The sequence below is a fragment of the Haliaeetus albicilla genome, chromosome 8 (assembly GCF_947461875.1).
Source record: "Haliaeetus albicilla chromosome 8, bHalAlb1.1, whole genome shotgun sequence".
Lineage (NCBI taxonomy): Eukaryota > Metazoa > Chordata > Aves > Accipitriformes > Accipitridae > Haliaeetus > Haliaeetus albicilla.
In genome coordinates this window covers 38,397,417-38,412,410 of record NC_091490.1, presented here as the reverse complement: position 1 = coordinate 38,412,410, position 14,994 = coordinate 38,397,417, and the positions used below count along the sequence as shown (strand labels likewise).

General features: G+C 38.1%; 1 protein-coding gene across 2 annotated transcripts in view; it reads right to left on the bottom strand.

Moving 5' to 3' along the window:
- Window positions 1-4,803: 4,803 nt before the first annotated feature.
- SPPL2B (signal peptide peptidase like 2B) overlaps window positions 4,804-14,994 on the bottom strand; it is a 35,931-nt gene continuing 25,740 nt past the window's right edge. The window contains exon 15 of one of the 2 annotated variants that reach the window (XM_069789961.1): window positions 4,804-14,182. In XM_069789961.1, the coding sequence (XP_069646062.1) occupies window positions 13,898-14,182 (285 nt within the window). In that variant the 3' untranslated portion in view covers window positions 4,804-13,897. The remainder of the gene's footprint in view (window positions 14,183-14,994) is intronic. The other variant, XM_069789962.1, reaches the window with a different exon arrangement.

Genomic DNA, 14,994 nt, shown 5'->3' with positions numbered 1-14,994 from the left:
TGTTTGAGCCCACAAATGAGCCTTCCGCCATCTCGAAAAGACGAAAAACACATGAAAAACTGAGAACTCGTTTTGCTTTAATCTGATTTTTTGCCTGCTGCTTGACAGTCAGCTTTCACCCAATGGCCAATTCTGATCCCAAGTAGCTTCAACATTAATGGCAAACTTTAGCAGTTAGTGTGTTTAAAGAGCAAAGCAAGGAAAGAATGCAAGATTTTTAAATTATAAAATGATCTTAGAGACTTCTCTGAAGTTGGTTTTGATAAGAGCTTATTCTTTCATTCCTAACATCTGCTATCCCATAGATCTCTCCAAACCGAGCAGCAACCACTGAAAACTGTTTCAGGTTTCCTCCTGAGCACCAGTAATGAAGACTTGGCTGGTTAAAATTCCTCCTGCAGGTTGAAAGAACCAGGAAAATGCAGCAGTCTCTGAATATAAAAACTTTTGGCTGTAAGCGAGCCAGTGAATGCCACAAATAGCTCCTGTCCTTACCGACAGACTGCATGTACCGTACGTACATCTCCGTGAAAGAGCTGAGCAGAAGACTGATATGCTCCTAAAAGTTCAGCAGATAAAGAACAACCTGCACATATCTTTGTGGGTCTGGGGAAGACAAAACTGCCTGACCAGACCCCAAAAGCAATAAGGGGAGGAGGGGAGATATGGCTGCACTAAGAGAAGAAACCAGCAAAATCTAGTAGGTGCATTAGTGGTAGAATAGGTTAAAAATGAGGAGTAGCAGTAGCAGTCTCTGTGCTCCCGAAGGGGCTAGGAACAAACACACAAACATTAAACGAGAAGGCAATCACTATGAATGTGATTGCCTCAAACTCACCAAACTCAACGGGGGCAGTTGGGTCCACTCTGCTCATTGCAGGTTTGCTGCACACACTATTACAGTGTACAGATAAAATAAACACTGCACTAAAGCAACATAATACTCAAAATTCAACACAACAATTGGGAAAACATCATGATGCACCAGGAGGATTTAAACACCTTTAACAGTATTTAGCTGGTTTGCCACATTACACGTTGGAGTGCTGAGAAATGCTTTGCACAGGATACATAATTATTTCAATGGCTAAAAATTTCTGGGTGCAAAGTACACAGCAAGGAGGGCTTTATATGAAAGGATTTCAAAAATCATTTGTTTCATTCTGCTTCCTGGGAAAGGCTTTTTACTGAGGGCATGGGAAAAACGAAGGTGAGATTTAATGGTTGTGTCTCCTGGTTCTCTTCCTGTGATACAACAGCTAAGAAATGGAACAGGGACAGAAAAATAACAGCTTATGGCAACTTATCAGAAATTAAGAGTTATTTTACCATCAGAACCCCATTCTGATACATCAAGGATGGGCATCACGCACTCTGCAGCACCAGCCCCAAGCCACATTTTCCGTGCAGATTTCCTTTTTTCATGTTCTTTTTCTGCACTGGGAAGAGACATTTCTTAGACCTGAAGGGAACAACAAAAGTATCTGTTGATTTAATTTCATTTAAAATCTTGATTTCAGAGCAATAAACCAATCCAAATAGAAAAGAGTATAGGAAAGGAAGAAATATATATAACTTTATGAGGAAATTTGAGAAGAAAAACATTTTTTTTCCATAAAATCCAGTTCTGCAGTAGTGATTTTTATAAATACAAAAAACCTGATCTTTATACAGCTTTTTCCTGCTAGAAGTTCCCCCTCTTTTTTTCCACAGAAATATTATAGAAATACTGATTGACTTGTTTACTTCTTATTAATGAAAGTTATTTGAACTTTTATAGAATGGTTTTTAGTGTATGGCAGCTACTGAACAACTCTGTAATGGCCACAGCTTTGTGTCCCTTTGCTAACCTCCATCCTAGGTAAGGTACAAAATAAATATACTCTCAATATGGACTTCTGGAGGTCTCTAAACCAACTTCCCACTTGGAATAGGACTATCACCCTAGTCACTGTAGTAGGTACTGTGGATCTTTTTGCCAGCTTTAAAGAGCTACTGCCTATGGCTAACGTGACAGTAATAAGGAAATAGAGTGCAGTAGGCAGGACAAAAGAAACCTCCTGAAGTTCAACAAGACAAAAATTCTGCCCCTGGGATGGGCTAACCCCATGGCAGACAGTCCGTGCAGCTCCTTAATGCTCTCTGCCTTACTAGTCCATCCCCATGTTGGGAGGCAAACAGATCTAGGAAAAGGCACGAGGCCAAGGCTTGCTGCTCAGGTGGCGTTTCCTTGTATCCTCCAGGGAAAAGAGGATTTCCCCTGCCCCACACAGAGGAAAACATGGAACATTTGAACAGCTGGACTAAATGGCTATGCACTAGCGGAGGACGCATACATACTTGACCGTGATGAGGCTAAAGACCATAAGCACCTTTTGATAGATACCTGGGAGGCCATTTGCCCTCCTAATTTTTTTTTCCCTAAAGCATCTAGATTTTTTATGGAAACCTTTTATGCAAGAACTAGTGACAGCTGTCCTGATCTGATGCATCAACCCAAAAATAAGATATAACAGTAGATTACTGCTTCTGCTCCACTGCAGTTAACCAGTGAGGTGAAAGTGAAAAAAGCAGTCCTTTAAAAATATCTCAGAAGATTGGAAGGTTCCCCTGGGCTAGAGCCAGGGTTTTTTTTGGACTTGCTCAGGAGCAGCTGCTGGGAACAGGATGATTTCTAGGAGCTACTGGAGACCCATAGCACACCTCATCCCAAAGCTGCAGCTCTCTCCAGGGAACTCTTTTACTGAAAGCAGTATGCAAAGGTGATGTAGAGAGTCAAGTCTGTCTTGGAGGTGATACCGAAGAGAAGGAATGTGGAGACTGACAACCCATGAATATGAGAATTGTATTTAAACAGAAAAGCCCGAGATCAAAATTCAAAATACTGTATTTGCCTGAATACAGTTCCCACAAAAAGAAAAATACCACAGATTCATACCTAATATTATGCTTAAAGGCTAAAGTTCAGAGCTTTGTATTTTCACTCATCATCGCTATTTTTCTGTTCCAGTAACTTTCTTCCACCTCCTACTACACAACAGCACTGGGCCTGTGAATGCTGGAAATCTGGGCTGCTGCAGTTCATTATGGTGAGTGAAAAGCTCTCTCTTATCTGATATGTACGATATGCAATCTTCATTCCCTTCTAAAACAGAAAAAAATAATTAAAATAATTTGGGATACGTGGCAAGAGCTATGGAACTTGTTACACGTGAGCTGTGAGTATACAACTCAAGCGTGTCTTTCAGTTGTGGTATAGCTGGGATCAGGGTTGTCCCTGTGTGCACAGCCAGTGCAGCTAAGTCATCAAGTCCCTAGGTGGTCCAGGAACTCCCCACTTCATCATCTGCACAGGTGAGATAATGAACTAATTTGAGACAAGGAACTGACCTGAAACTAGGCAATTGACTGAAAATCTTCACAAGAAAGTATTTGAGGGATTGGTGCAGGAGGTCTCCAGGTGGGAATTTCGGTGTGCCCTGAAGACAACCTTCAGGCAGTACCTGTGCATAGACCAATTCCTGTGCTTAATGAGCCATCATCCTGGGTGGAGAATCCAGCCTTCCCTTCCAAAGACTCTGCCAGGGGCTTCTTGCTGCAAAACTGAGCAAGTTGTACATAGGTAAGATGCTTGTAAATAGTTGTTCCTGTAGATGCAGAAATGGTCACGTAGGACAGATCTTCAGTAAATATGTGAGATAGTTGGGAGATGCTTTGAATGTAATTAAGATAATCAATAGTGATAGATCACACAGGTGCGGTACTAGTGGTAGATCCATGGGCCAAGCTCTACTGTAAGAATTCAGCAGAACAGCACTTTAGGGTCTCACCTGATTTAAATTCCCCCCCATTAGAGCATTAGTCTGTGCCAAGACCAGTAATTTAGGTTTGGGTTGGGTTTTTTGTTTTAAAACAAATACTGTGTCCATGTCTGTGCAATGGATATAGTAATATAGAAGTCACACAACTTGTTCATTATGCTAATTTTGTTCTACTACACAGGTGTATGTTTAAATCTAGAATACTAGTTACTGTTTCAACTAATATGGGATAAGGTTTAGAAGACCTTAGGATGAGCTTTGTGGCCAGACTGTATTTTACTATTTACTACCCTTTATTTAACACAAAACCAGTCTTTCTGGTTTTGAACCCTCTTTGTTTGAATGGAAGTAGCTGTCTCTTGATTCCCCAGCAACAGCCCAAAGAGAAAGGCTGTCTCACTGCTGCAACTTTTTTTTTTTTTTTTTTTTTTTTTAAAAGCCAGGCAACACAAGAAATTTCTCAATTTTTGTCTTCCTGGCTGTATCTGCATATCTAAAAGTGATATGCAGGGCATACTGAAAACCATGGGCACAAAACCACAGAGTGGAAACATACCTGTTTTGAGTTTGTACCATTCTCTGATACATCTGTGACTTCTCCTGTAATTCAATAGAAATTTACTATTTTTTAAATAGAGGGACTGTTAGTAACCACCTTCCTTCCCAAGCAATAGCACTACAACATGCAACAGATTTGTTACATCCATCACATCAGGGTTATAAAAGCAGTGAAAAGAGATGACTTGCATGGACTGCTTCGTGATGTGAAACACTGTTTCTTGTACCGAGTCTTGTGCATTAACCTAAAACTTGAAAAGCCATGGGCAAGTTTTAAGAATTTTGAGTGGAATCCAGCCCAAGATGGAAGCTGTGCACAGCGATCTTTTAAATCACAAAAGATATTCTATCGCATCCTGGTGGAAACAATAAAAAGAAGTAAATAACTGGATTTCGAATGTAAAGGTGATACAAAATAGCAAAATTCCGTTCAAAAATTAAGTATCTTTATTTTACAGTTTTAGAAAACTTTTACAGCTTTGAACTAAAACAGGTTAAAAGAAAGTAAATTCCAGTGTTTTTTGAAAGCAAAACAGAAGAAAAAAAACCCACTGCAATTTCAGTTGACCAGTGATTTTCAATTTTGTTTTGTTTCAATATATCTATGTATGCCTTAAATAGGCTTAATTACTCCATGGAAAATTCACTCTGCAGAAACTCTTGGGATATTTCTCATCTCTTGTCCTAAGATTCTGTTCCCCCCACAGTTAATTTTGAAGTAGGATTTTTCCCATATTACATCACAGAAGGAAGAAGCAAATCTACATTTGGTCACTGGAAATGCTATGTATTACAACGTATTTACAAATATAAAAATATATATATTATGATATGCTGTGCAATTGGATACAAGACTGTAATTCAGTCAGGGGAGGGCTGATATCAAAACCATGAAGAGCTATATAGACATAGGGTGGAAAGAACCCACCCAGACTGAATTGAAAATCTGATGCACGTATTACAATAAGACCTACAGTTTTGGAAAAACAGAAATGTTTACCAAAAAGGTCTTTTACTACTTGGAAATGACATTGCTTTTTCTCTTGGTCTTTGCAATGGCTCTATCCTATTGTGAGCACAGGAAGATGCAAGTAAGGTGATATATTCAGTTCTTTGTTATTTACTTGCAAAAAATAACAACAAAAAAAATCTTGCTTGTACCATAGATATAAGATACTTATATCATAGATAAAAGTCACAAAATCACTGATTTATCTATCCTTGTAGATACCATGCGCCAATTTTGCAAGTCATCACCTAGCAAATACTACACCTTCTACAGTCTGTGTGAGAGGAGCGTTACCCTCTTCACACAAGGGTTTCTACAATTCAGCAATCCAGTGAACTAGAACTATGAAAACTAATAGTGTATGTGATTAACTGACTAACTGACAAGGTAAATGAAATGCAAGATAAAAATCAGGAGAGGATGTTCATTTTATCAGCATCCCTGACACAGATGTTGATGACTAACTACGTCCTTACAGAGAACTAAATCCCTCATTCTTTACATCCCAGCTGCACTTCATTTCCACAGCTTCAGTTTGTTTGGCAATAGTAGCCCCTGTGCAGCAAAAATACTTGAACTGAGTTTTCACACAAGTCTTCCTACACAGGCCAACTTTCTTAGCTGTTTTTTTTGAGTTGTTGTCTTTTGGTGGTTTGGTTGTGTGTTGATGTTTGGGTTGGTTTTTTTGGTTTTTTTGTTTGTTTGTTTTTTTTTTTTTTAATTAAGGGGCCAAACTGTATAGAAGATCTTAATAGCAAAAATATATCATAGGTTTTGGATCACAAGAAAATCCTTCCTTCAGCACCATATGAAATGAGCTTAAATTTTATTCCTCACGTGTACATATGCAGAGTTAAACGTATGCATTTGCAAGCGCTAAAATTAACAACCTTTAGAGTTTGCACTCTCCATAACACTAGCCTATATACTATTATTTGAACATTTCAAAGTCCTTCCACAGACATCAGATATTTAAAACTGTTCTACTTATAATGTTACCTCCCAAGAATAAACTTCCTCACTGAAAGCAGCTACTATCAAGCATCCAAGAAACTAGCATTAAGCAAATAGGTATCTTACTCTCATCTCATAAATCCTCTTTATATCACTCTAAATTTTTGCCTCCAACCTCATATCTGATCCATGTTCAAAGCACCACTAATTCAGTTTTAGTAAAGTAACGCTAGCATCATTCAAACGGGAATTGCACATTGCTAAGATGTTATGAGAGCCCCAGTTCCTCCAGCACTGGATGGAGAAACTGAAGGAGCATGGTTAAAAATAATGAGCAGACCAGCCATGATCAGGGCTGTAAATACTATTTTTCTTTAAACAGTTAGGTTTTGCTTTCATATGTTGCCAGACTGAAAGTACTGGAGCTCATATTTACTGTCAGTGACTTCTAGGATCAAAAAGATTACTTTTTAGTGTTAAAAAGTGACACCCACCCTGTGATGAATGCAACACACAATCCAGGCATCAGGCTGGGCTATGGTAACCAGTTCCCAGTTGCACACTTTTCAGACAGTGCTAGAGTGCACTATGAAACAGAGATTTCTTTTTGCTCTCCCACAGCCTGTGCTGGCTCTGTGAAAGTTTGAGCATCAAAAGGTTGTCAGAGAGGACAAGTGACAAAGCATGAGTTGAAGACAAACAGGCAATACATGTTCACACCAGCACATGCAGACCATTGCCATTAACTGGCAATTGGAGAGAAATGAGGCTACGTTCCTCACACAGGCTTGCTGCCATGTTAGAGTCTGTGGTAACATCTGTGACACACTCAATTTTTTTAAGTCTCTTCTGCCAGCTATGAAAAAACCAGATTCTGACCCAAACCATATTGAACTGCACCACTGCGGGTTTTTTTGGCAAGCTAAACCTGAACCACTGTTCTGAAGTTTTTGTTCAATGTGAAATGGAACAGTCAGAGCAGAATAATAATAAAAAAGAAATGTACTGGTTTATTGCTGTGGAAAATGCATGCCAAGGATCATGCTCCTCCCCAAACATCACCAGCTTCCTACCATCCCAGCCATTTAAAGCTTGGATCCACAATGGAGAAGTGGCAGGTTTATGGCATTTTCCTGACTACAGCTATACCTTTAAGATGAAAAGAGCTATATCTAGCCTCAACAAACTTCCAGAGCTTAAGGAAAAAGTTACTGGATAGGCAACAGTATCAGCTATGACTCTTGTGTACAATCCAAAACTGAAGGGCTGGTCCCCTGGAAGGACCACTGAACTAACTGCACAGACTGAACAAGGTATTGCTGTTCATAAAGAGCAGCACAGCCTCAGTACTGGAAATTTTCAGCAGTTCATGACAATCAGGTGTTGTTTATCTGCTACTGCAAGGCACCCTACCAGCTCAAGTCACTAATTTTTTTTAGGAGCTAGGATGAGCTTGTTTACTTTGAGACCATGTCTCTGCGTATTGACAGCTAACCAACATTGACATTATACACCCAAAGAAAGTTCACAACATACAGTGCATGTGCATCAGCAGTAAGCAGTCCTCAGCCTAAAATTTCCAGCCCACAGATCATCTCAAAGATTTCTCAGAGATAAACACCTGGATGAAATTTGCCATCTGGATCTAAACTTGCATGCTAACATGCAGGAAAATATTGTGAGAAACTTGATAAACTGTAATGCCACCTTCAGCAAACGAAGGTGGCTCCAAATTATGCCAGGAGCATGTGCACTTGTAACCCTTGCCTACCAGCAGATCAACAACAGGACCAACAGTTGCAATATTCCCAACAGCTGCTGGGAAAACAGAACTGAAACTGAGTCACTGCATCACATGAAGTTAAGTCCTCTACTAGTTCCTGAATTTATAGATGACTGTGCACAATATACTAGTTCCCAACTGAAGAAAATCCAATTTAAGCACATTATTTATCATCTATCACTAACCTACAAATGGCAAAACCTCATCTTTACTCCACATAATTTGAATATTTACCTGCAAAACTGGAAGAGGAAAAGGTAAAGGTGAAACACTCACAGAAGAGCACATAATTGATAAATGCAGAAGATACAGAGGATCAGCGAAGAGACAATACTCTTGTGCCAGTGCCAAAGAAAGCTTCTGGTAGCACACAAGGCTGTCCTGTCCAAAAATGTTCCAGGGTGCCAGAAACATTCAATGCAATTCAACAAATTAAATGTACATTTAAAAAAAATAGAAAGAGCAGTAGAAAGAGCACTGCATCTATTTAACGTGTGCTTTGATGTTGTTTCTTTCCAGAGGATTTATCATCTTTAAATTAGCAAAACAAAACCAAAAGTCTTTGTAATACAAGATCTGAATTGTCAGTCACAATGCTTGCAAAACTCCATTACAGCACTCAAAATGACTGCTATGTGATAAAGTTCATGCTATGATGGCATTAAATTATAAAAAGCCTGATCCTCAGACTACATGAGGACTAAAGCGGGCCAGGGCTTGTTCAGTGGCCCCCAACGCAAGTGGAATGACACGGCTCTTGTCTATGTGGTTAAATTCTTTACTCTCAGAACAAGAGAACAAGATGAGCTCAGCAATAGTAAACATTGGAAATAGCCCTACCCCATAGAGGTTTACATATGCTTCCCATGGCTAACCACTTAAGTTGTTAGCCATTCTTAGAGATTTTTCTACCACCAGCCCCAAAATTCCCTTACTCTAATTTAAGTCTATTAATTCTAATGCCACCCCTACTTGAAAAAGAAAAAAAAAATTGTTTGTTTTTCCACTTTGCAGTAGCATTTCAGATTTTTGGATATTTGTCATATATGCCCTTAGGTCTTTTCCTTGTAGTAGTTGTTTTGGACGTCTCTGGAGTAAATTCTTCCACTGGCATTCTTTTTCAGTGTCTCCTCGTGCTTTCTGAGCCACCTTCACTTTTTTTCTTATCCTTTCCCTCTCCATCCTACCTAGCACCATTGGCACAGAGCCTAAACTGAAAAGGCAAAGAGCTTGGTAGTGCAAGTCTGTGCTTCATGTCCTGCCAGCCAGCTGGGAAGCCACACACTCTAGATAAAATACCTGAAGATTAATCTTGCCTTGTTGCTGATGTTTTCTGGACCTCTGATCATAGTTCCTGTTCTCTTCTGGACTCTAATAATAATGTCCTCATTTTCCTGAAGATGCAGCCCTTACAGATTTTATTTTAAAACGTCAGAGATTATATTTGTCATGGAAACAGGCACCATCTCTGCAGGCTTTGGACAAATATTTGGATCTGCTGGTATGTCTATATTTCAAGCACTTACTTGTGTCAATGTGATGCGTGTCAAGTGTCAATATGCACTAGTTGCACATTACTGCTTAGCCAGCTTATTTACCCATGAATGTACTACAAATAACATGTCAAACAATGAAAGCATATACAAAAGTCTGCTTTGTTAATTGATACTCCACAAAGTTGCCATTAAAAAGAAATATTACAGGGCTTTACATCCTAAACAGCCAGCGTAGTGCAAGAGACCAGAATATGCACTACCCAAACATGGGGCTAAAGAGAAGACAAGAACAAAACTGCAGGATCTTGCACAAAAATAGCAGCATGTAAGAATTTACTTCAAGGCAACACTGTTACTGAACGCTTTTTTTTTTTTTTTTAATTGCCTAGCCAGGAAAAGTTCTACAAACTGTAGGGTGAGATATCCTGGAGATACTAAGCATATATATGGACCAAAGTATTGTGTTTTGAAAGAGCTTTCAAAGCAAGAATCTATAGGAGAACATCAAGACTCACAAGGCATTCTTAGCAAAAGGCATACTGAGGGCTACTGTAAGAAAAGAACAGCTTCTAAAGGAAAAGCTTGACTGATTATCTGAGATCAAGACATCCCATAAAGAGTTCAAGAAATTTGGTATGGTCAATATAAAAGAAGGAGGAAAAAAAAAGAAATCAACAGTTTTCTAAATGAAGCTTTCTATTAGACATGTTAATAAACCTATTGGAAAATATGCTGTGCTGCAGATTTTCTGTCTTCTGGCATTTGTCCAAGCTTAGAGAAAACATTAAATATTTTCACAAGTATAATTCTTACATATGTGGATGTGCTCTTTTTTACTGCCACTGGTAAAAACAGAATATATTTTTGAATTTTTTTTTCTGTTTCTTTTTTATATATTTCATTTAAAATGCTCTTCATTTGTGACAAGAAAAAAACCATCCCCAAAATTAAAACAGGGTTTGGGATACTTCTCCCTTACTCATCACACTTAAACTTTCAGGTTGCATTCTACCTTCAGCTGCATTTGTGCAGCCCTTCAGGAGGACACACTCAAAACCAAACACTTGGTCCAACACACTGATATTTAGTAATTTCAGACCCCAAAAAGAATCTGATCCTCACTACTGTGATCCAAAGAGTTTTTTGGGTTGTGTTTTTAAAATTTTTTTTTTTTTTAGTGGGGTTGGTTATTGTTGTTTTGATTTTTGGTTTTGTTTGGTTTTGTTGGTTTTTTTTTTTTACTAAAACAACTGCTTCCCCTGAACATATACAATTTTTCAGAAATAGAATCCTTATTATTGTTTTTTTAGATAGTTAGCTAATGGCTTACTATGTGAAACATGTAAACAAGAAGCACATCAACATCACTTTTAACATTACTTTCATTACTTTGAGCATTTTAACTCAAGTTTAGTGTGGGATGTGTATCTGCAATCATCAGATAAAATCAGAGTCAGCTACACTGAACATATCTTCACATTTTCCTATACAACATTTAGTTTTACATTAAGCTGGTCAGGGAGGTTTTTGCAAGACAAAAAGCCAGAGCCTTGGTTTTTGATGGAAGTGATTGAACTGCCCAAGATCAGGGTCCAAACAGTCACAGCCAAACTGGTGCACCAGGGTCACCTGATTTGTACAGTACTGGAATAGTCAAAGTATATAACTCATTGCCAGTTTACATACTTTAACCGAAGATATTGCATTGAGTAGCTATTGGGTTTTTTTCCTGCATTGATCTTCGTAGTTTGGAGAAAAAAACCCACACAAAACCAAACCACACCATACTTAAAAATAGATGGACAGCCTCCAGAAACATAAGGTGAAGCACGTGCTCCAAGCAGACCTATCTAGAATACAGTGTGAGCAAAGCAACTGTTAAATGCCTACAAGTTAAGTGTTATGAATTCTTTCATTTTAATTGAGTTATAAACAATTTGAGAAATAAACTGTTTCCTAACCCACAACATGAGAACAAATGTTAAAATACACTTTCAAGTAGATGATAAAACTTAATGCTTCATCATCAGAAAGCTACTGGCTTTTAAGTATATACAAAGCTATTCTAAATAACATTATGACTGAAGGACAATCAAGGCAAAAAACCATAGAACTTTGAGTCAGTCTCCAAACTTGTTTTCTTGCTATTTGTCAAGTTCATTATTTAAACACAAGATTGTTTTCTTAATTTAATATACGTACTTATACAATGGCTTAAATTAAGGCATAATCCAGCTGGCTGAAGTTTTCAATAAAATGTCTCTGTTGCTTTTTATTAGTAATAATTGGTTCCGATTACTGCTGGCGAAAGTAACATAGTCCATTAAAGAGGAGGTTGAAAAACGGTTCTCTTAGTACTATCTTCCATTAGGGTGATTTGTAAATTAAAGGTAGGGCAGGCCTTTGGACTCAGGAAGCCTTTCAAGAAACTCACCATTAAATCAACTTACCAGACAGTGCTTGAGGCTTTAAGCAGAAGCTGGTAAAACTCTGAAGCCATAGTGTGGTTTTACAGAAAGCCTTTCACATTCTAGAGAAAGAATACTATCCACCCAATGTGAAACAGATTAAAACAGAAGTTATCATCCAAAAAGCACAGGGCAAACTTTTGGAAGACCTAGCCAAAAAGACAATGCCTGAAATTTAAGAAACAGACAGACATTAAAAGAGAGAGCTTCAGAATTCAACTCAACATGCCAACTGGAGACTCTTAATTTAAAAGCATTGCCTCTGATCGCGTCACTGTGATGATACTTTTGTAAATGACATTTCGGGCTCTCAAATACTCTTAAGAGTATTTCTTCCATGCAATTTGGAACCATATTCTAGGATCCTAGAATACTTCCATTTTCTATTTCAGTTTTAATGGGAAGTGTTTGAGGCTTTCTGGGATTGTCATTTAAGTATAAAACAGACAACTTCGATAAAACCAAATGTTCTTAGATGGAATAAATAATATGCAAATCACATCATCCCTCTATGTGTACTAAAGTTGATGCATAAAAGACTCAATCGTGTTATACAGGAAAACACACAATTTCAGGAATACTAAGTAAGACCAGCTGCAACCCAAAGAGTTTTAAATTCATACATTTAGTCCTTCACAATGTCATGTAGCAAGAGGTGCAAAATAACAGACTAGATCACAGCCTCGTTCCAGAACCTGACAGGCCATGCTTTGGCTCCTCTTGTGACAAAGACAAAACATGACTGAGGCAGTTGGTTAGTTACTGAGCAGCAAGTAGCTTTAAACCACAACTGACTATAGCACCATATGTGCTCCCTTGGGAATGAAAACAGCAGATTACTTTCTTCAGAATTAGAAATCACAATTATATTCCTTAAACGAATAACAAGTAGAAGCTCAAAACCACAAACATATGAACTTTTACTGCTTTACTTTAACATTTTCCCAATGAAAATACTGCCTATTAAGCTTAGCATAGTGCTACTACCTATTTTCTTACTTATTTGGCTTGTATTTTATTTCTAAAACATTAAACATTCTTAATATGCTTTTGCTTCCAGACAGTGTTCTGTGACAAACACTGTTTATCTTCAAAGACAGCCCCTAGAGTTCATATGAGTGCTTAGAAAGCTTCCTGTAGCTCCGTTCATCCTGCCTTTTAAACTAGACTAGTAGCCAACCCAGGTACCTGGAAGTAAAAACAAAGACAAAAAAGTTAAGAGATGCATTTAATGCACCACGGTAGTATAAATCCTTTCAGAGGCTGGTAATTTAACCATTCTCTGCGTTTCCTGAATGTCAGTTTATACTAAAGCATTCCCTTGTATCAATGGCTTTGACAAGTAGGGAAAAGTAAAGTAAAAGGTGACAATAGGGAAAGTGCTAAAAAAACCTATGATGTTTCTCTCAACTAAGCATTGTAGCAGACTTGTTCAATGCTTTTCCTCCACATTAACCTACACTATGCTAAAGCAGCAAAATAGCCACACAAGCACAGAGTACTGTGTAAATAAACACTCTTAATACTACCCCGGTAAAATGAAAATGGAATGGTCAAAGGCATTCACTATTAAAATGATCATTGAAATCCATACATCAGAACCCTTGTAGAGCACCATATTTCAGAAAGATGTTTGAAGTGTATAGCTGTACCAAAGCTGGAGGCAGAACATTCATTGTTGGATTTGATGATCAGACTCCCAGTGAGGTTCCTCAGTGAATGCAAACACTACTAAACCAGTCCTAAATACATACTGGTTTTATATGGATATGTTTGTGAGGGAAAATAAGGAGTTCTTATCATGGCATTTATTCCAGCTGTTTTTGCTCTCCATTTAGGCATTTGCTTTCAAGGTCATCCTTATTCTGAGCAGCTGGTTCCTCGCTCTGTGTGACCGAAATCTCTGACTGGTCCATTTTTGTGCCAGTATCAGCCAGCTCCTCTGCAGCTGAGGTGGGGCTGTGCAGCTCCTTCACATGGAGGGTAGGATTGGTCATTTGCTCTGTGTCTTGAGAGGCTGGTACATTGCTATCTTTGGGAAGCTCAGGGCAGTTGACAGGAGCTATCACCAAGGGAGGCTGAGGTAGGTCTTTCTGTAAATAGAAGATCACAGTCAGAATGATGGAAAGCAAGAACTACCATGTCCAGTTATTAGGAGTGATGGTCATGCAAGATGAAGATTAAAGGTCCACCATCTCTATATTCTTCTCCAGTACGGGACACGTGCATACATCCTGTCTTTGTGTTTTATAGTACACAAGGGGATTTTTCTTCCAGAAATGTGTTTAATTGCTTTCTGCCTGATTGTTCCTTGTCGATTTTAGATGCGCTCTGCTGATTACACAGCAACAGGCAAACAGCACTTTGGCACTTCATCATTCTCTGGTTTTGCCCACCTTTACTATCACTGTACAACGACTGGCAACTTTTCCATCACATTTCAGATGACCTCAAATATTTTTCCAACAATTAAATTCAGTTCTCTAGGGGAAAGTTGTGAAGGTTATCACAAATAGTTGAATAACAAAACTCACGGGGAACCTCTAGCTTGATAGATTTGCCCTTCAAGTAATTATTCAAATCTATAATCATGCATCACGATAGAAATTACTCCTTTTGGAATCAAATTAATTTCACTTCTACCACAGTGAAACAAAGTGATAATTTACGATATTGAGCTAGATTTCTAACTCGTAAGCTGTAGGCTATTGAAAAAATACGAAGAAAAATATTTTTGAGGATATATTTTATGTAATACTATAAAACATTACATTTTATATACTATTTTAATATTTTACCCATAATAAATAATAATACTTTCAACAGAGATCAAAAGAGTAAAATTATGGCAGAATCAAGAAGGATAGACAAGGTCTACTTTACTTTTCATTAGCCAGTTTAAGTG